Below are 22,981 nucleotides of genomic sequence, written 5' to 3'. Positions count from 1 at the left end.
CTTTTTCAGTTTGATTTAATAAACAGCTCCAAGACATGAGAAGATAGACTATCATGGGAGAATGAATAACCTGGGTGATATAGAAAACCTGGGATGGATTTCTTGAATATAATTTGCTATTAGTTGGCAAATATATTCAATCTTGTACCAGATCCATTCCAGGATTTTTGGATCATCCAGGTTCACCCATGATACTCTATCCTCTCCAGTCTTGGAGAGCTTGAATAAATGAGGCACTTTAGGAGGGACAAATAACAAAAGTTATTATTGTACATTCAAATGTTACCACAGAGTTCTGAGACAGAACATCAAATAATGGTATCCCTAAACAAGGTCTCTAATCTATGACCAATCATAAAACAGCAGGCATGAATTCAAATTTATAATACAATTCTCTATGTTTTGTCATTGGCTGATCATCATTATGAGCATTTAGACCACATCACCACATTTCCTGCACATGTGGTCCGCTTGTTCTTGCTGTACAAAAAAACATTGGAGCAAGACCGGAGCTTGCTGCATTATAAATTGTTTGACCATAGAAACCTTAGTTGTATTTTGTACAACCTGAGGATTTTACATTTTAGGAAAAGAACATCATTCCTGTGAAGCATAAACTGAAGTGATAAAAATGTTATGGTTTCTTTGCTTTAAAACATAACTTTAAATCCTGAATTATATCAAAGTGTACTTTCAAGATGTAGATCAATTCATAACAATAATGATTTTTATCACACCAGCAAGTCCTTCAAGGAATGGCTAAAAAAGAAGAAATAGGGAGTTATGCACTGGTGTAATTACAAATTCTGTGGGGGGATTCAAAACTTACCGGTACATTTCATGCAGAGGAACCAACAAGAGTTTTGCAACCAAGAGAATTTTGCATCAACGGGTGGTCAAAATTTCAATATCTCAATAGCAGATACTGCTGGGCAGTTATCTAAAATCCCTAAAGGGGGTAAAATCAGCTTCCAGGGCCAAAGGCATCCTTAACAATATCAGCTGAAAAAACTTGGGGGTGGGGGGTCAGCCTTGTGTTTTTATTTACGTAAATCACCTTTAGTCATAGACCATATGACCTCATTCTTACATTTTTAAGTTAGTTTTATTTTAAAGGTGAAAACAATTGTCATCTCAACAGTAACTGAGGGGACATCTATCTATAGGGCCCCAGATATTAGTAACAACTCAACAGAGGTTCTAATCCTAATGTCTTCTCCAAAATTTACCTAAATGATTGTATGGTAACACAACGTCTTACTGAAAAGGCTGCAAGGAAACACTGTACAACACCTGTCCTGCTGCACCTATGCATGGCAAACCACAAGAGGAACTGCAATTTGAGCAATGATTTTAACCCAATAATGGCTTAGTAATGTTTTTTTTTTTTTTTTTTTTTTTTTATTAAAACAGAGCATTTCTTTTTTTTTTTTTAGGAAATGCACGACGATAATTCAAGTAAGTTTTGAGGATGCCATCTCCTGTCTTCCTACGCTGGCAGCAATGAAATCTTTCCCTTTGTCCTGTAATTACGAACTATTTTGTGCCTTCTTAGGGTAGGGAGGAGGGGGTATCTCTCATGACAGTGGTGGACATTTTTGAAGGGTCAGTTTGTGTGGCTTTCCTGGAAAGTGTGTGTTTTGGTAGCTACAGAAGCTGTATGAACCCCCCTTCCTGCCCCGGGGACACGCCTCCTCTCACTGTATTCTCTCCCAACCAAGGTTTTGTGGCTGGTCCCACTGTCGCCAGTTAATTAAATTGTTTCCTCTGTGGTAAAGCAGCACATCCAGTGGACATGTTATGTATATACAGACCAATCCAGCCAAATATCCTGGCACAGAGGAACAAAGAAAACCATGGGCAAGCTGGCAGTCTACATATGTAAAAATACAAATAAATGCAACGCAAATGCAATCATTTATTTTGAAAAACATGAAACGTAGACAGAATTGCAAGGAGAATAAGTGATCTATTTATTGTACAGCGCTGTGTAATATGTTGGTGCTATTTAAATCCTGTTTATTATTATTATTATTAATATTAATAATCAGAATGCACTTTATACTCACAACATTCTTTTGCGTCATCTAGGTCCATGGGGACAATCAAAATAATGCATTGTTGTAGGGTGACTCTCACACGTGTTTCTGGTAATACAGACATAAGCCTGCAAGCAGAAAGCATATTTTTCTTTCTTTTTTTTTTTTTTTTTACAGAAGAGACATACAATGTCTTTCTTCTTATAAAGGCTTCTTATGTTCCTCTGCACAATTTTTATTACACTTTGTACTGAGCTGCAAAGTAAACGGGTTACATAATGACTTATTGGCTTTAGCCCTAAAATACTGGGGCCCTGTGTTCAATGCATAATTTGTATGTTCTGCCTACATTTGCAAAAGTTTGCCCAGAATGCATTGGGTATAAGCTTTCTTTAGCCAAACAACAGTTATACTATCATGCCCACCCATGGGTTTCAAGGGTGTGGCCAAGGACAATCGGGGTCAGAGGAAAAGTCCAGACAGGATCAGAAAGCAGCTGATTTGCCAGAGGGTTGGTAACCCACCAAAGGGGCGTGGAGTGATAAGGCAAGTTGATAGTGACAGTTTCAACAGCTTTATATATGTGATATGTCTCCGATATATAAATAGTGTAGAATGTCTCATTGTCATGCAAACGTGACAATACCAAGGCATTTGTAATTGTAACAATTTTCTGGGAGAAGTGGTGCATATTCTGACATAAATGTAAGGGTGACAATATTTTTGGCCATGAATATATATATATATATATATGAGGTGTTATTTGTGTTGTTCTTGGTTCCTAAGAAGTATCAAAATATTATTTTGCTAACAATTCACCAGATCTCCTTCTAATTCGAACCTCAGATTTGGGATCTATTTATATAAAGAAATGTATACTTACATTCTGCTGTGCAGCCTGCAAGAAACCACACAGCCACAGCTGTATAAATCTCTGATGTACATAAATAAATGACCTGATGTATTTATTTTATGGTAGATCTAGTAGTGGGTAATTACATTCATGTGGGCTTGTCCCAGAAAATATCCCAGTATTTAATATTCATACAGGTAGCATGGACACCCTAATCTAGATCCATATCAGATGTTAAGGACCATGATCGGAGATATAAATGTTGTGGAAACACCTTGTACTAGTTGCATAATAACATTTTTGGTGTCAGGAGGTATGCATAGGTATTATTTTTTGTCTTCAAAGAGGAAGTAAACCCAAAACTACCCAAAACAGAAAAAATCCCACTTACCTTCAACCTTGCAGAGCAGTCAAGCTGTCAGGAGGTTTCTTCCATCGGGTCCTGAGTTGTCCCCGTATCCAGCGCTGGCCTGAAGATAATAAAGATAAAAGAATAAGATAAAAAGATTAATTCCTACGCACACTTCCTGACAGAAAAAAATTGTTTTCTTTTTATTTAAAAAAAAAATGGTGTTGCACTAAAAAAAAAAAAACACAAACAGAATGGTTACTTCAAATAAAAGGGTTGTCTACCTATTAATATAAAGTGAAAATTCTGAGTTTAGGTACGCTTTAATGGATGAAGATGTGAATTGCCAAATGGCTGGGGTAGACATGTTAAAATAGCATTATATGTGGAAGACAAATGGCAATAAAGATCCCTACCTCTTTGGAAGGTTGGTTATTTCAGCTTTACATGGATGGCCTCTTTCACACCTCTTGTGAACCAGATGTCCTCTCTGTCCAAGAGATGTACCAGCTGTAACTAAATTTATATTACACATACTTAAATATCAAGTATTAGCTGTCTAGATAAATGCTTTGCCGGGTTTTGGATCTAGATATTCTAAAACTAGAGGCGTTCTTGCCTATTAAAATTTTAGGTCCCTAAAGGAAGCAGAGAAGTAACAAAACCTAGTTTGCTACTGAAAGCTATACAAGTTCACTAGCTGTAACTTATAAGGAAATTAAATATAAATGTGCACAAACAATAAATCATATGCATCCATTGGTGGTGAGTTAGACCAATAAATGGTTCCCAAGTGCTAGGAGAGAGCCAGAGTTGTAATTTAAAAGCTGGGTCTGGGAACTTTAACCTAGAAGGGTAATTCATTTTCCCACAGTGCTAGGCAATGCATGCAAGAATACAAAGAGCCAGAATGCAGATACAGCCTGCTAGGTTACATAATGCCGCTGGATCTTGATCTCTACTAGGGATTTCTCTATGTCTCTGCAGTGCTTTCCCCGCCTCATTCCAGGCACCTCTAAGAGACTACAGAGAATTTTAACTACAAATGTTAGTAAAACTTGGAAACTACAATTGTCGTTCTCTTCTTTTAAAAAAAATAGTTGCCTGACTCTCATGCTTTTTTTGACATAACTCCCGAATGTCCCTAAATTTGAGGGACAGTCCCTCTTTTCCAGTGACTCAAACATATTGAAGCCAAATGATTAGAATGACCACCAAGCAAAGAACAATGGAAGTAATCAATATTTCTCACACAGCTGGTTTTACTTTAGGCCATTATCATATAAAAGATAATAATAGAATCTTTTATAGGAGAGTCTATAATCCAAACATCAGAGTGAAGCTAGTGTATGTCCATTTATTGGACAAATGATACCAAATTTGTTTTCTTTGCATCCCCCATGTGTCAGGTTCACTTGGAACATTTACTTCAGTTCCCCCTAGTGGTCCTTTCATGGTATTATTTACTGTTTTTACTACCACACTGCCCAGAACATGTGCAGAATGTCTCACATGGCAATAAATCTGAAAACTAAAGTGGAACGAAACCTTAACATTAAAAACCTGCAATCAGGGAAGTCCTTTATTGCAGAAGGAACAGACAATGTCCCTTGATGTGTGGGTACATTCAGTCCTGGCAGCGGTGGAGGATGCTGGGATACTTGGCATATTGGTTTATGTTAAAAACAATCTAGTGAAGCAAGTAGGTTTTATTGCAAAGGGGAAATGTCTGTCACTTTTGTAATAAAAAAAAATTCTATCCTATACTTTTCACCACCTGGGTGTATTAGAACCAATTTGTTAGTTCTCTGACATACTAGCACCACTTGGTCCCAACCCGAACCCCCTTGCCCAATCTTTCAAAGTGCTTAGCAGGTGCTGCCGAGTCCCTTTTGCTTTATGCTTTTGTTTTGTGACTCCATTCGTACAGTTATTAATATTGATATATAGAGAAAATATAGCTCAAAAACTCAAAATTGGTGTTCTGGAGGAGTTTAAGATAAGAGAGGGGTTTTCAGGCACGGGTAGTATAAAACTCCACATAATTAAATTAGTAAACTGGTGACAGCAAAATCATTTAAGGTTATAACACATTTTCTGTTATAATAGCAGGTTGGAATAGGTGCAGACATAAAGAAGTGAGACGTCTCATGGCCCATGGCGTTTTGTCTATATGAGGCTTCTTTAGGGGAGGTTACCTCTTGCACTTTCCCCTGAGGAAGCCTCATGTAGGTGAAATGCCGATATAAAAGGTGTCCCAAAGGTCACTATACACCTAAAGTATTCCTAAAAATTACACAACAAACTGAGTTTATTCATATTTTTGGTGTCACGGCTCCACAGGGCAGGGTGGTGGACCCTTTATGTCACCAGTCCAGTGAATGTAGACATGCACAGGGCGCAGGGTCCAAGCAGTAGCTCGGTCTTCTCTGGAGTCTGAGGATATTGCGCAGCAAGCTGCTGTACGCACCGACCTCACCGGAAATTCCTGGGGAACGTCAACGCACTCGCTGGGGGCAGATCAAGGAAGAGCACGGGACCAGGTAAGGATTTTTTTTTTTTAGCTTTTTTCGGAGTTACCGCTTCCAGCTGTTTTTTTTTTCTCCGAGTCACACTCAGGAGGTAAAAAAAAGATAACACAAAACCACAAATAAAAAAACTTGTTGTCACCCTATAACAGGAAGTGCCTGAATATAACACACCCTGGCAAGCTCCTTATGTATTATTTAATGAAAGCTTCATTTTAATATAAACATTTCAGATTAAAGTTAGTCACAACACCTAGGAGGTATTAGTGACTGGGTTTGCATGTAGTGTAATAATGCTGTCAGTTGCCTTTATAAATGTTCAGCAAACTGAATAAACAAGTCTTTTCCTTCGGTCTAGGCTGAGCTATTCTTCTGAGATAAAGATATCCTGCTGGGGTAATTGGTGTATACACACCGAGCAGTAAATCAGCGCTACCTCTACTCACAAAACTTTTACCTCACAGTCCACAGCTGACGTGAGGTTAGAGACAGTCACGTGGTATAGCGCTGTCGCGTCTCCGTCAGTCACGTGCCACGACGTCACTAGACGTCCGGGATTCGCCGGGCAGGCAGCGCGGGATTGTGAATGTGGTGTTGGCGGTGTAGTTCAGGTGACATGTGTGACAGGTCATAGGGTTCGGTGACATGTGTGACAGGTCATAGGGTTCGCTGACTGTGGCCTGGCAGCCTTCGGGTTCCTCAGCTGGCTGTGGGTGCTGTGAGTGAATGAGAAGGGAACTTTAGACGGGTGTTGGAGGGAGCAGTGTGGGCACCTGGAGGGTGAATAGAGCTCCTGGTACAGACATGAGGCCGGGCCACACTGACAATTGTGGAGAAATCATTTATTGCTGCAACAAATATTACTTACACCGTGTTGTGACTGATAATATTATTGTGCAGCTATCTTGTAGCCCAGCCATGGACAGAAATGCTGCAAAAATTCACTGACCCAGCTACAACTCATTGACATCAGCAATTCCATGGAAAATAACAATGATTTCCTAGTGTGTAGCTGAGTGAAAAACATTGACTAAACAACATTTCCTGCTGAGGATTTACCAGAGTTGGGATTATTATTCACTGCAAGGAACATAACACAGATTCATACTGTCACATTGTTCACCCTGTCACTGGTGTCTTGTGTGTTGCTTCCCCACCATCTTTCATATCCAAATCCACTGATTCATTCGCTATAGAAACTGCTGGATCCAAAGCTCATTTATTCAGTCCATGCCAAAGGCAGTGCACACATAATATAATCAAACATAATATAAAGTGGTGAATCTGACATTCCCTGAAACTTTCCCTGGTGGAGAATCAATTAGTGCTATTGAAATGCAACAACCTGTAAGGTTTCAAGGAATGTCATATTCACTACTTAATAAATCAGGGGTGGGCAAACTTTTTGGACTACTAGGCCATTTCAGGAGGTCAAGAAGGCACACTAGGCCAGAAGAAACAAGGTGGCCAAGGAAAGGTTTTTTCCAACCGTGACTGCAAGCGAGCAGCCTCAGTCTTCTGCTCATCCGCAGTGTAGTCTCTGTACGTGTGCTTGGCATCGAAATGCCCCTTGAGATTTAACCGCTTGGTGTCGTTGTACGTTAAACACAGGGCTTTGTTGCCGCATTGGATGAAGAATATTTTGTCAGCCCATTTGGGGTTGAAGACATGACATTCAAGTTCAACCTTCCGGTGACTGGTAGCTGCCCATTGCTTCTGTTCTTTAGGCATAGTAATTGGGGTTACTGTGCTGGAAGTCGATGATATCGATATCCTGGAAAGTCGTGATAACACGGCAATTCAATTAGACCAGATCCAACAATAAATAACCAGGGGACGTTAGGCCATATTGTGTTGTGCTATTCAGAATTGGTGGTACTGCAGACATGTTACCTTGTAGCAATGTATAGGAATATAAATACATACTTACACTTACTGCCAACCAAATCCCAGTCTCTTTTGTACATATCATTATACATGTTATCTTGTCGTAATGCACCACATTTATCTGAATCCAGCTTTAGATTAAACAGAAAAACAAGATGTCTTAAATTTGAATAAATGATCGTGTATAATCCTGCTTTTATTTTTAAAGGTCCCTCCTGAGTTTAGGTGCATTAAAAAAAAAAAAAGGTTTAAAATTACACACTCTAGTTTTTGTAGATGTAATCCTGACAATAGACCCTAGACTGAAACCTGCTCAGATGGGAAGGAGTACATATAAAATAAATAAAAATCCCCTTGTAAGCTCTTCAGGGCAGGGTCCTCTCCTCCTCCTGTGTCGCTGTCTGTATGTCATTTGGAACCCCTATTTAATGTACATCGCTGTGTAATGTTGGTTTATTACTAATAATAATTTACTGTTTAAATACTGCAATCTCCAAAGTCCTGTCAGGATTCCCCAGAGAGATGGATAAAGTGGCTGCATACTGGTCAGTGCTCCCTGATTTTTAGGATCAGTTCTTGGTTTATTCCTTGGCTATGACTTTAATTTTCTATGTTAAATGTGTTTTAGAAGGTATAGGAATTATTTCTTTATATATAATTTTAATTTACAAGAATTACAATAATCGGTGGACAAACACTGTAATGATCACAGCTCTGTCAAGTTTGTCTTAAAGCAATTTTAATGTGGTGAGACCCTTCAAGGTGGTGTTATATGCAAAATATTTTTATGTCAGCATTGTTTCTAGACATAAAAGATTGTAGGTGTGTTATTAATATTTTGTTTTCTCGTTTGCAGATCCAGCAAAATGTGCTCTTTGAATTTATTCCCTTCACCACTTCCTCGTGGAGATGTGATGCTGTATGAACACAACAATAAAATGATGCCATGGCATATTAGTAGCAGCCCACCTGCTTCCTTTAATACCTCAGTAAGAGACAATATTTTTACATGTTTACAATATGTTTACAATATAGATAATCAAGCTGAACACTTTTGATGGACGGTGTGGTTACTTTTTTAATAGGAAGTCCGATAACTTGAAGAATATTCCTAAGACCTGTCTACAATACAATATGCATTCATTTAAAGCTGGATTCTATATCAAAACACATGCAGCTCTGTTATAAAATGTATTTATCATTAAAGGTATTTTTTGTAAATATCTGAATTTCACACAAAAGACAGAAACATTTGGAGCGTAATAAAAAGATGATGGAAAATGGTGAATACTAAGAGTGCCCATTATAAAGTACAAGGTATAGGGCGCTGTAAAAAGCTGTCAGAATTTTTGGGGTTACTGGATTCCTATGGCAGCATCAAGCGAGAACACTAAATTTGTCATGTGTTACCCTGCCCAATTTTTGACCAGCCAGCTAAAGCTTCTCCCACTCCGCTGAATGCATGATATGACAGCCTCTTGTATTCCCTGTGTAGGGAACTTTGAGTGTGATAGGGAGAAGCAGCATGTCGATGATAGGAAGAGAAAAAAGAGTAATAGAGATATGCTCAGCACTCTACTTCTCCTTCTCTGTTCAGTCATGGTAGTTAAAGAACAACTGGCTCAGAAGAACTTGGCTAAATAATGCTGGGAATACTGTGGGAAAATCTAGATTAAAACTCAGTATTGCAGCAAAGGCTGCTTTTATTGTTTTATGTTTTAATGGACTTTTTATTTATTGATGGTGTTTTGCTTCAATCTTTAAACCTCCGTATTTTAGCTTTCATAGTTTGTATGTAAGTGTTTTCCTGCAAAAACAACCAAAATATTCTTGTTCTTGTAGCTGGTAAATGTTCCAGAGATTACAATTCCTCTGGATTCAGTGAAGATTCCGGGTAGAATGGAAATGAGCAGTAAAGCGGCTTTTATTCATCATAAGGAAAGTGTGTGGAAGAGATGCTTGAATTCATGGTAAGTTACCTGGCTAAACTTTTTTTTTTTTTTGTCATGTTGGCTGTTGTGTAACTTAACACTGTGACACTTAAGGAACATACAGCATATCCCTCACTAGAAACCCAATTTCAGTTTTGGTGGTAAAAATAAAACTAAATCCATTGGTGACTCTGCAAAAGCTGCCTCTGCTTCTATACTCACCTGACCTCTGGCGCTGTCCCTTACAATGACATGGTTTTACGTTTTAGTCATCATTACAAAGTAGATTGGTTTTTGACAAGCAATCTGAAGAATGTCAGGCACTTCATACATGACTCCGTCTTCTTACCAAATTTCTATATTCCTTTCCAGGAAGCAAATGGGAATAGCTGGGATGCTTGAAGAGATATCCAACTCTGAAGAAGAAGGTAAGATCTATACTACAACATTGCAAACTTGTTTTTGGTCAATGAGTGAAAGAATTGAAACCAGCTGGAAAAAATGGCAGACCATTGAATTCTAGTATTTGGCATAGTATTACCTTTTTTTGTGTTATATTTCAAATTATTTTTATTTTTTTACAGTGCCCCAGTTTTTGTGTCGTGTGTCCTGCTGCTGCCTTGCATTTTGTCGCTGGTTTTCCTCTTTCCATGGGTCTCTGTTCCCACATCTGTCTGTAAGTCACCCAGTTGTCAATGTGTTACTGCATAAGGCTGGATCTCATGAATTGCGTTTGGAAGGAAAGGGTTGCTTATATTGTTTTAATTGCTGTCATTATGTCAGCTACATTTGGACACTAAAGGGTAATTTTCAAATTTAGGGCCATATTTTCACTGCAGTCTGAATAGGTGTTGCCTGACTGCAGGGTCTTCACAGACTGCATCCCTGTTGTTAAACATAGCAAAAGCGTTGAATTATTAAACAATTTTGTTTTTGTAAAACGGAAGTACATGTTAGAGCATCTTTTCTCAACCTTTTTACTTTGAGGAAACCCTTAAAATAACTTTTAATTTTTCAGGGAAACCCCTTTAATGATTGCTATATCCACAAGTCACAGTATAATTAGCATTAGCATAGTGGTTAGTGCTTCTGTGGTGGTAAGTGCTTCTTACATTGCTGACCAGGGGTAAGAATATCACCATTGTATATAACCAAAAAGATTGTTGGTATCTATTAGGCTGGGTCTTCACGGACGTTTTTTAAAAACACATGTAAACGTTCCTACTACTTTTTTTTGTGTTTTTATGCACTTTTTTTTAGCGTTTTAAAGCTTTTTACTGCATTCTCATGCGTTTACATTTTAAGTGCTTATAAACGCAGTAACGCGCCCCCTTGAACTCAATGGAAGTGTTTACCTGCGTTTTCCAACGTTAATCCCGCATTTTAAATTTTTAAACGTTGCAAGCAACGTTATAGATATTGCTCATACACGTGCCTCAAGGAAATTATGTAGATTAGCCCATTGGAATGCATGGGAATTTCAAACATGGGCTTTTAAAGCCTCAGGTTAAACGCTGGGAAAAACGTTGGTGTAGACTAAGCCTTAAACCGGCCTGAGAGGCACAATGTGCACATTGCTCTAGGGAACCCCTAGCAACCCCACCAACCTTTAAAGGAGCCCTGGGGTTCCACAAAACCTTGGTTGAGAAACACTATGTTGGAAATTACCCATGAGAAATAGAATTGATTTTCACACAAACTCTACCAAACAATAGAAGTATAAGCCTTGTATTGCAGTATGACACTTATACTTTTTATATAACCCTTTGCAACTGTCCTCATTTTTAAGAGTTTAGTGCTGTTTAGGAAGCATAGCTTCATCATGCAAAGATTCTCTGTATATGTATTATATGGTATATCGCAGTAAATTACTGCTTAGCTGGGGTCACACAACAATGCTTTAGGACAGTGATCCTGTATGATGTGAAAACCCTCTCCTGAAGCATACTTGCTTTATTGTAGGAATTGAAATGTAGCAATTTTAAAACCATGAAAAAACTGTACATTTTTTTCCCCACAGATGAAAAGTGAAGATCTCATATCGGAATTTTCCCAAGGTCGTTTCTGGTATGTATTCCCTGAGAGGTGTATTAACTTAGTGTTGGTTATTTCTCTAAGGTAAAACATTGTGTCCAGTGACAAAGCTGCTATATTGTTATTATGAAGCCATTGGATAAAACAGGGCTAGATCTGTATAGTTAGGTCCATAAATATTTGGACAGAGACAACTTTTTTCTAATTTTTGTTCTGTACATTACCACAATTAATTTTAAATGAAACAACTCCGATGCAGTTGAACTGCAGACTTTCAGCTTTAATTCAGGTTTAATATTGTAGCAATTTTTCAGATTTTTTTTTCTGTTTTTGCAGCTTAAGCAACCCCCCCCCCCCCCCCAAATAATTAATTAATTGATAATGACATAACAAAGGAATTGCCCACACCAGCCCATGAAATAGCCTTTGAGTAAAATGTCCAATTACTTTTGAGCCCCTGAAATGAAGTGACTGTGTTATAAAAAAGGCTTTAGCTCCTCACATTTGTATGCAATCTTTTTGTTCAATCCACTGAATTAAAGCTGAAAGTCTGCAGTTCAATTGCATCTGAGTTGTTTCATTTAAAATTATTTGTGGTAATGTACAGAACCAAAATTAGAAAAAAGTTGTCTCTGTCCAAATATTTATGGACCTAACTGTACATAACTTTAACAGCTACTTATGATTTGCTTTGGTCGTATGTACAGGTTTTGAACTGTCATCTTAATCAGTGCACTGTCAAAAATTGGTGTCATATTGTTTTGTTCTGTCTTTTAGGACCAGCTGTTCACTCAGAACTTTAGCTTGGCATCCACACACAAACAAGTTTGCTTTGGCTCTTGTAGATGACTCTATTAGGATATATGCAACAGGAAGGTAAGAAATTCTTTCAAAGTTTGGGGGTAAACAGGACTGAAGTGATTGTAGAAATCTGGTGATAAAAAGGGATTAGCAATTTTTTGTTGTGTGCTGATGCTTGATGCTGATACTGATGCGGATGTGCCTTACCATATAACATTTCATGATCTAAGGCCTGCATGCCCTTAAATGCTCTGTGTAGCAGATTCTATATTGGGGATCTGAGCATTAATAAGTATGTACCTCTGATCCCAATCACTACAAGCCTGCCAGCCATGCTATGTATATGCTATCTGGATAGTACAGAGCTGTTTGCTGTGCGGACTGGCAATGTATGAAGTGTAAGAAGCCTGTCATTGCTGCCAGCCATCTTATTTACCACCATTTACACCTCAATTTAGAATACTTAAAATATGGTTTCAATATACAAAATTAGACAATTTTCCTCAAATTTATATTACCCTAGCTAGTTCCTCATCTTTAATGGCTTAAATTGTGGATGTCATTAACCACTGTAGATTGCAAAGACTTATTTTAGCTAAAAACAAATATAACTTGTTTCTAAATTAATACAAGCTTCAAACTGTTTAAACCAACATCTAATGTAACTAAATGCTGCTAGACTGTACTTTTAGCTTTAAGGTTGTATTTTTTCTGTGTGACCTTGTGCGATTACATTAAAATCTACCTTGAACCCTATAGAAAAATTACCAAACAGTTTATTTTTCTGTTTGCTAACTAAAAAAACAAGGCAATAGGATGTACCCTTTCTCTTTTCATCAAAATGTGCCCCCACACTGAAAATTGTTCTGTTCATTATAAAGTCTGATGAACCTGTAGTTCTGCAAGAACTACAGGTTCATCAGACTTTATAATGAACTCTGCATAGAGAAGCACATTTTGCCACAGGGGGTCTCAAGGTGCTTCATACACTGGCTCCTATTATAAACTTTGACACCGATACAGTATGTACATACTAAGAAAACTTATATCCAGAATAACAGATCATGTAATGTTTTCTGTGACTTTTTCTTATATTTTAGCTCGGTTACACCCATATTAAAGCATCGTCTACAGAAGGATGTGGCCAGCATGGCATGGAAGCCATTGTGTGCATCTATATTAGCTGTAGCCTGCCAGAGCTGTGTAATTGTGTGGCATATAGACCCTACTTCATTATCAGCAAGGTAACCATAATAATGTCTAATGTAAATATATGTGTGTGTGTGTATGTATATATATATATATATATACAGAAATGTGAAGGTGATTTAGACATCCTTTCTGTTTTTGAAGTAAAGAAAAAAATTGAAATAAGATACACCACTGACATTTTCAGTATATTGCTTTTTTTGTTGTCTATTGAGGGGCCCAGAAGTTTGATATCATTGAGTTATGCTGACACCTTTAGAAGAGGATATGTACTATATAACAACTCAGCTAACATAGCCCCTGCTACTCTCACCGTGTTTTTTTTTTCTCCGTACTTTATTTTCAGTCAGATTTCCAAAATGTTTCTTCTATCTAGTCCGGGGGTGCCCAGATTTTTTGGCTTTCGAGCTACTTTTAAAATGAAATGTCAAAATGATCTACCAACAATAAAAATGCTTAACACCTATTTAATGTACAGCACTGTTTAATATGTTGGCGCTATATAAATCCTGTTTATTAATAATAATAATAATAATAAAACATATATTTATTCATATATATACTGAGTATGACACAGAAGTGACTGAAGCTAATGAGACATTGAATGGCAGAGCAATGGCACTACAAGACTATAGTGACAGGAAAGCTACAGTTCACCTGTCATAAGAGAATGAGGTGCTGCACAAGAAAAAGAACTGCTAATCTGTACAAAGGTATCTCGGGTATTGAACCATGACCCCGAGCCTGAACTGACTGGCTGCCCAGCACTGCTCACCTCAGACTGCCCTCTCTGCCTCTCTCCCCACTCCCCACTGTTACAGGAGCCTTGGACGCAAAGTTCCTGGTGTTGTCTGACGAAAGACATCCCCAGCACCCCTATAGACGTACAGCAGGGCTGCTGGTAAACCACAAGGAGGGGTAAGGCAAGGCTCCGCAATCAACTCACGCTGCCTTTGTGATCGGCCTTTTGGGCACCCCTGATCTAGTCAATTTGGTAATGTAGAGCTTTTCTTTATGTTGCTACTACCATAGAATTGTGCCTATGGTCTGGGGCAGCTTGGAATGCAGGGTTCTGCTTGGTCACCTTACCAATTAATAAATGGAATTCCAAAGGTTCTGTACCGGACAGCCAACTACTTGTTAGTGCCTTACTTTCTCCATCTGTTTGGTTGAAGCAGACTAACATAAATGCCTATATATATACTTTACTGGTCTGGAGAGAATGCTGTGGCAGAGGGATTATGTGGATGCTCTTGTAGAATTGGATGTGCTGGTGTGCATGCAGAGCTACATGATTGGTTGCTTCTCTCTCTGCAGACAGGTGGTGGCTTTGACTGCTTACAGATCCTATCCAACTTATAGGAGCCATAAAGTATAGCCAGATTATTTTTGTGGGGTGATCACTGTGTAATGCTAGAGTAGATGTTTTTTTAAATATCTTTTGTTCTCTGTCATTTCAATAGACCTTCCTCTGGCTGCTCACAGATCCTTTCACACCCAGGTCACAGTCCTGTTACTAGTGTTTGTTGGTCTCCTAAAGGTAGTGTGTTACTGTCTTCATCTCCTGTGGATACAGCCATGTTGGTGAGTAGTAAGATATACTGCTATATTTAGTGTATTCATAGTATATATGATCCATAAATATTTGTATATGATGTCTGATAACTTTAGGTGTGGGATGTGTCTACTGAGACCTGTGTACCACTGCAGAGAGTTGGAGGAGGAGGTGTTACGTTCTTGTCTTGGTCTCCTGATGGCAGCAAGGTGCTTTCTGCCACACCATCCCCTGTTTTCAGGTAGGGGGGAATGTTCTTAAGCTATTAGAATGCTGGAGTTGACTAGTATTACAGTGTTACTATTTTGCAGGGTATGGGAGACCCAGATGTGGACATGTGAGCGATGGCCAACACTCAAAGGCCGTTGTCAAGTATGATTCCCAAGATCAACATACCTATATTTGCTTGTAGACTTAATTGTTCATTTTGTTAATTATTTTTTTTTCTCTCCCAAACTCTCCAGACTGGCTGTTGGAGCCCAGATGGAAGTCGTCTACTGTTTGCTGTGCAAGGAGAGTCTGTAATATACAGTCTGTCCTTCACTGCCCCTGAAGGTAAGGCAGTATATGTCTGTTGCTTCTTTATGAGCTGGGACTGCATTGTCCTTAAAGTAAACTCAAAGGAGGTTCCATTTGATATTTACCAGATTTAATACAGTGGGCAGGAAAAACTTGTCATTAATTAGGGTAGTCCCATAATTATTTCCTAAGCTGCCTGAGGCTGGATCAGGTGATCCTTTTCAGGTGTCTGTGGGTACCCTGAACTGTAATGTAATAAAATGGAGCTAAACTAAAAAAATTAGGTCATCTGAGTATAGTGAACTCATTGTCATGTTCAAGAAACCAGTTTGACAAGATTTGAGCTTTGTGACATGGAACGTTATCCTGCTGGAACGAGCCATCAGAAGATGGGTATACTGGTTGTAAAGGAATAGACATGGTCAGCAACAATAATTCGGTAGGCTGTGCCATTTAAGGATGCTGAAAATATCCCCACCTTAATATATCACTACCAGCCTGGGCTGTAGGTAGAAGACAGGGATGAATCCCATGCTCTTGACAGTTAGTTCTCACCTTACCACCGGAACATTTCATGGAAACTGAGACTCATCACACCAGGCAAGGTTTTCCAAACTTCTCTTGTCCAATTTAGTGAGCTTGTGTGAACTGTAGATTCGGGTGTCTGGTATTTTTAGCTTACAGGAATGGTACCTGATGCTTTAGCCAAACTTCGTCAAGGTTTGACATATTGTGAATTCAGAGATTCTTTGCGCATACCTTGGTTTAACAAGTTAAATTTGAATTACTGTTGCCAGCTCAAACCAGTCTAGCTAATCAACAAGGCATTTCTCCCCAGAAAATATTTTCTCTTTTTTTTGGACCATTTTCTGTCACCCTGTAGATGGTTGTACATTATAATTCTCAACAGATCAGCAGTTCCAGACCTGCTTGCCTGGCACCATTAACCATCACACTTTCAAAGATACCTAAATACATTTTTACTTATTGTAATTGGTTTGAAACTCTTCACGCTGTCTTGACAATGTCCAAATGCCTAAAGGAATCCAGTTGCCTCCATGCGATTAAACAGGCGTACCTAATAAAGTGGCCAGTAGTGTTAGATTAAAACACTGCTTCCTCTGACTGCTAGTCTTACTTTAAAGAGTGATGTTAGCACATAAATATGTGAAAATATAACACATCCTAAGACCAGGGAAATCTGAAAACTCTTCACAACATCTGTTGATATTGGCTGAAGTATGGGAAAGACCAAGAAGCAGAGACAGACTGGGAACAAGCCACAAAACTCTAGGTAAACCTATTAAACTAAAAATAGGTGAAAGACATGGGCCAGTCAGAGTAAATATTTGATGGTACATTTTTTTTCTCAGTAGAAAGAACTGATCTTGGATTACTCGCCTCCAAAGCTTGATGGGTCTTTAAAACATAAATTGCAAGATGTAGCAAGCATGAGATTTCAGTTGCATTTATTAAATACATTGATACACTGAATCAGAAGCTTAATACAACAGAAGTGTGTTGAAAATTCAACAGTTTCCTATTACATTAGGTGGCCATTTCTATACAAGCCTCAATCATGAGTGTATGCAAAGCAGAGGTGTTTCCAGATACTTAATTGTTGTCATTGGTATTTATTAAGTAAACGGCAGTTAATAGTCTGTCTCTTATTGTCGCTAAACAGGTGAGATGCAGGGCTCTGTTGGTGGAAGTCGCAGTGCAACGGTGGTCGCTGATGTATCTGAGACCGTTTTCGACACAGAATTGGGAGAAATAAGGTGGGTATAAAATACCAAGTCTGGTATAACATCCCTAGATTCAAGAAAAGTTGTTTTCATTATAAACCTATGTTGCAGAATCGGTGGGGAAATCCAGTCTATGGTTTGGGATCCAAGCGGAGAGAGGCTTGCTGTGCTGCTAAAAGGTTGGAGTCTTGCAGATATAGACTTTCCTAGATTTGAACCCATTGTTGGCCTATGACATTTAATCGGTGTGTCTGCCTTTTACAGAAAACCCCAATGAGGATACAAGTGAATCAGTGATTGCAGTTTACAAGACAAAGAACAGTCCCATATTTGAGCTGCTTCCTTGGTAAGTTTTCTTCATGCTATGACATATATTATATATGTCATATACAAGACAGACACAATATTCTCTTATAAGCTTAAGCCATGTGTGTCAAAATAATGTATGGGGGAAGGAAGAGAAGTATATTTACTGTCTTCAGATATGACATTTTTTCTATACTAAAACTCTTTTTTAGAAACTCATAGCTGGCCTGAAAATCCTAGTTGCCTCATTGTCATCATGAGCCTCTGGCATTAATGTATGAGGCACAGATACAAAATAGGTATACACATAAGTTTTGGACCTAATTCCTGTTCTTGGACCTATGTATAAGTCGATTCGTTTGAAAGTCTTAATTGTCAGAAGAAGCCAGTAAGCTATGTTTCTATGTTTATTTTCCAACTGATTTATAATTTAATATCGATTTGTTATAGAACTGAGCTTGTGTTCCTTCTTTTTCTCATTAATAAAGAATAAAGGCCCAGTTCACACCGCTTTACAAATTATGAATATCAAATCTTGTACAGAAAGTGAGGGGATATCCCCCACAGTGACAGAGATGGCAGTGAAAAACGTCTGCATCCATATTAGTAAAAAAAACCTTGAAATGCTTTATATTAGTATATAAATGGTGTTAAAATGCATCTAAACAGTTTCATAATAATACAATAAATTGTATGCATGGAGTTCTTGGTGAATAGGCATAACTCTGGTATAATGAATTCGCGAAAACCTAATGTCATTTTTTCTGTTTCTAGTGGCTTCCTTCCTTGCAGAATAGGAGAGGATCCACACTTTATGCAGTTTCATCCATGTTTCCCAAAAGGGGCACTGCTTACTGTGGTAAAGTATCTGTTCTTTACTACTTAATACCTAAGGTTTACATATACCGTAATGTAACAAATCCTTTTTTTTTTTTTTCCACCAGCTGTTGAGCTCCGGCCGCCTGTTCCATGTGCCTTTCTACTTTGTCAATGCACAGCATCCACGGTTTATTCCAGAGACTGAAACAATGGTGGTAGCAGATGACACCAGTGCAAAGGAAACACCTTTGCTTTTTACACAAAACTGAATATTGTCAAATCAACAGTCAGCTTTTGTTTTATGTTCTTTATGTTATACCTAACCAGCACTACAGTAATCAAAAAAAATAGACTCTAGCCCTTAAGGAGTTGCATTGTATGAATGAGCAGGGCATAAATATTGAGAGAAGAAAATAATTGTTCTGGTCACCACAGCAGGAGCAGTCAGGCCATACATAAGTAGTGTGAGTGTGTAAAAAACCTGAAAATCGCTTATTCATCGACTAACAATTTTTTATGTAACCAGGAATATATAATACAAGTGTAAGCACTGATTCCAAGTGTGCTTAATTCTGAGCTTACTTTCAGGAAGTAAGCCAAATAACATATTTTCATTGAATGTGTTTTTATATAATGCATCATGTTGTACCCTGATTTGTGTTAAAATCTCTATAGGCTTCTAAGATAGTTGCTAGAAAACAGTAAGCACAATTGGCATTTCCTATCAGAATAAATAGTTTTATTATCAAGTGTATGTATGATAAAATGTAAATTATTACCTTCATCAATGCATCCCCCTTACAGTTCATGTAATGCAATGTTTAGACCTACATTGGGAAAAATCACTCTACCAATTGAGCAGCTGCACACTGTTAGAGAGAGCAATGGGGAGGACCAAATATCAATAGCAGTTTTGCCCTGAACTATCAGAGCTCTTAGAGGAAGAGAGGATATAGAGGTCATGTGACCACCACTCGTGCCAACAAAAAAAACGGGCATTTCCGTATATTTTAATAATGTGTATTTTATGAAGATGTGCAGATTATTATGAATATAAAGAATAATAGGTTAACATATATTTATTGCACATTGGTAGAAATGTGTGGCATTTTGAGGTAAAATGTACGCTGATCAACCAAAGCAAAAAAAACACCTGCCTAATCTTGTGTAAATCCTCTCTGTTCTACTACAAGAAGTCTGACATATTGAGAGATAGAATTTGCTTGACCTAAAAACATACTCTGCACTTGCTTAAATATACCACCCCATCCTGGATACGCTTGTGAGGAAATAATGTTTTACACATCATCTGGCTCTGGTTTTGATGGATTTTTTTCTTTCTCAAATTAGCTCAAATATTTATTTACTGATGGTAAATTTAGCACCATAACACAGAACCATGGCCCTTTGACTTATTTATCCTAAAAAGTTTTCCATTTGCTCACCATAAATATCAATGTTTCAGCTGCCATACCGGTATACTTTACAAGACCTAGGGAAGACAAGTTAGGCTGTTATGATTGTATTGTCTTCTAAAATGATTTATTTTGCACATTTTAAAGACTTAAGGATTTTGTTCCCAGTTTATTACGAGTGTTGTAGAAGTGTACACATTTTCTACTGTAATATGTCCCATTAATAAGGACAATTAAAATGTTTCTGGTACAAACATGGTGCGATTTTTTTGGTGAAATTTTTTCCCCCCAAAAAATGCTGTTAGTTAATGCTAAATAGTCACACCAGTAGATGGCACTATGTGCTCATGTGAAGTGTGTAACAAACTGTTCCTGTCATAGGCAAGATACATGGGTTTGTTTCACACTTTACATAAGGACACACTGACATCTACTTGTAATAATGTATGTTATCTATAATGTGTGTATGTGCATATATATGACATATATATGTTTATTTACAAACCATGTTTTCAAATGTAGCCGGTCACAATATGTAGTTGTGTACTATGTAATATGTATATGTACATGTAGTTGCTGTCCTTGCAATTCCCCCATTAGTTATGAGCCACATGGGAAAAGCAACTTTTATGAGCTCATGCATGAAAATGTCTTGTTGCATAGAGCAACCAATTGGCATCACATTGTCATTTCTGTTGAAAATGAAAAGAAAATATTTTCTATGGCAGCAGAAAAACATGTTTTCTACAATCCCATATTTTTTCCTTACATCCAAACACAGAAATGTTCTTTATTTTGCATTTTACAAGTCCTGGAGACTTTACTATTCATTTTTCCGTCCTTCATGTTCAAACTATTTTCTCCATTGTGTCTGCAAGGAGCTTTGGTTGTCTCACATGCTGGATATGAAACATTTCTTTCTCACTTGATCTGCATCATGTGGTGGATTGATGGGATTAGTTTACACAATATTAAGGATGTTTGTACTTTCTTTTTAACATGAGACAGACACAGCATTTCTGGCAACATCAACAGATATTTTGTACAACTCAAAGACATTACAGAACTGTAAAAAGTGGTCTGGTGATGAAAGTGGTTTAGTATATTGGTATTAAAGTGGATAGAATCCATCCTTACTCTCCTCACCCGCTGCTATTTAGATTGGTTTGCTTCCCTGCCATGATGTAATGCAGAATGAATAAGCAGCCATTAATCAGATTTGAGCACTGGCATGTGGGTGCAGGGTCCCTTAGTTCTGTGTAAGCCCCAACCAAGCCTGGTTAAAAGTATAAGGGCTATTATGCGTAGGACAGGAAGGCAGAGGTCCTGACAATAACAATATGTGCAGTAGATTGCAGAGTATGGCAGGGAGTGGCTGGTTATTTTTGCAGATTAATTTAGAGGGCCTGATGAAGTACAATATGGAGGAGTTCAGAGTCTGTAGGATCAGATAATTAGAAGAGGGGTGGTGCCAGTTTTGGATTGGATTCAAGCAACCCTCTGCTTGAACTCAGCTTGGTAATTCTGCCGGGTCAAGATTCCATGCAGGGAAGCTGGATATTTTGTTAGATACCACCAATCTCTCTCTTGATTTCGGTGACAGAAGCTCTGGGTTCACAAAATGTGAGCCTGGAATCAATGGTGTAAAGGTGGAAGTTGGCTGTTTGGAGGGTAAAGGTGCGTACACACTTCCAATTTTTATCGTTCCAATCGAACGACGAACGATCGATTGGGCAAAAAATCGTTCGTAAAAAAGTAACCAACGACGCCGACGAACGAGGAAAGTCGCTGGAAACGAACGACCGGACCGACGGATCGGATTGGACGACGATCGTTGAACATCGTTCGTGTGTACGGTCGTTCGTTGATCGTCCATGTTCAGAGCATGCGTGATGAACGAACGTCCGTTCACTTTCCTGTCGTGCACATAGTTCCTCTATCGCTTAAACGATCGTATCTATTGTGTGTACAATATCTACGAACGATCGTGTCGTTACCTCTATGTGCAAGATCGGTGCTATACGATCGTTCGTGTATATCGTGCAGGAACGTTCGTCGTTCGTTTTCCGACGATAATAATTGGAAGTGTGTACGTAGCTTTAGAAATGGGACTGAACACATCAGACACAAGAAAGTGTAAGCATTTGACCGGGAAAGTGGGTTGAATAGAAACAAACTGCAACTCTGCAAACTGCATCTGAGAACACAGGATCTGTCACTACTTATCACTAAAAAGCTCCAATTCATTTTAAGGATAAGCAACAGTGTCTGACATGTGCAACAACTCCAGAACTACAGGAAGCCATCTGTGTGAACAAGCCTTATATAAGACTATGAGAATATGCTAAACAAAATAAAATTGTGATGAGTTTCTCAGACTTACCAAATGACTGCAGAATTATCAGACTACATTATGAAACAAGTGGTACTGCATGTACAGTAGATACAATTCTGATAATTTTATGTAACAAATGTCCTTAATAGAATGGGAGAGCTTTGTCACTTCCCTGGGGGAAGGGGGTAGATTTTTCCCACAAACTCCTTTTTATTAGGTGTGTTAGAGAGTTTTTACTGCCATTTCTGTCCAGGTAAGGAGCGTCTTACAAAGACTTTCTGTGCAAGGAAAAATGCATTGGGAACACTGGGGTAGTGCTAGAGGTAAAGCTTTTAGGGAGATCAACAAAAACCCTTCCGATTAGTGCCCAACCTCCTAGTGATCCAGCAAAGGATTTTAAGAGTAAAACTGCATACCCTGCTTACTAAATCTTAACGTAGCAATTTCCTAAATTGTCTGCAAAATCCTAAATAGAATTCTTAGTTGTGTGCACTACTCTAATGTTTTCAATGCAGAAGGTTCTAAAAAAAAAACACTGAAAAACAAAAATCTATTGAACCTTCATGCAATGGAAAAAAAAAATATTACGCAAATCTAAATCTAAGTGTTATCTAAATTGTCAGTGCTGACTTTTTGACAAAAGTTTGTACCCAAGC

At 38.2% G+C, this 22,981-nt stretch overlaps 1 protein-coding gene and 1 long non-coding RNA gene across 2 annotated transcripts; one reads left to right on the top strand and one right to left on the bottom strand.

The window, feature by feature from the left end:
- Positions 1 to 319: 319 nt before the first annotated feature.
- LOC140326932 (uncharacterized) lies at positions 320 to 4,635 on the bottom strand. Its single transcript, XR_011919947.1, has 3 exons — positions 3,658 to 4,635; positions 3,284 to 3,362; positions 320 to 2,167 (listed from the first exon to the last, which is right to left on the bottom strand). It is a non-coding gene; the product is annotated as an uncharacterized lncRNA (long non-coding RNA).
- A 1,637-nt stretch (positions 4,636 to 6,272) lies between these two features.
- AAAS (aladin WD repeat nucleoporin) lies at positions 6,273 to 20,244 on the top strand. Its single transcript, XM_072405924.1, has 17 exons — positions 6,273 to 6,380; positions 8,513 to 8,645; positions 9,499 to 9,626; positions 9,960 to 10,015; positions 10,172 to 10,263; positions 11,608 to 11,654; positions 12,399 to 12,497; positions 13,523 to 13,666; positions 15,095 to 15,215; positions 15,303 to 15,427; positions 15,498 to 15,558; positions 15,651 to 15,741; positions 17,390 to 17,483; positions 17,562 to 17,629; positions 17,715 to 17,796; positions 18,531 to 18,615; positions 18,701 to 20,244. The coding sequence occupies exons 2-17, from the start codon at positions 8,523 to 8,525 to the stop codon at positions 18,842 to 18,844; spliced, it is 1,560 nt and encodes a 519-aa protein (XP_072262025.1). The 5' UTR covers positions 6,273 to 6,380; positions 8,513 to 8,522; the 3' UTR covers positions 18,845 to 20,244.
- The last annotated feature ends 2,737 nt before the right edge of the window (positions 20,245 to 22,981 follow it).

The sequence above is a fragment of the Pyxicephalus adspersus genome, chromosome 1, assembly GCF_032062135.1.
Source record: "Pyxicephalus adspersus chromosome 1, UCB_Pads_2.0, whole genome shotgun sequence".
Lineage (NCBI taxonomy): Eukaryota > Metazoa > Chordata > Amphibia > Anura > Pyxicephalidae > Pyxicephalus > Pyxicephalus adspersus.
Note: the sequence above shows the minus strand (reverse complement) of the source record. Positions and strands in the feature narration are given on the sequence as shown.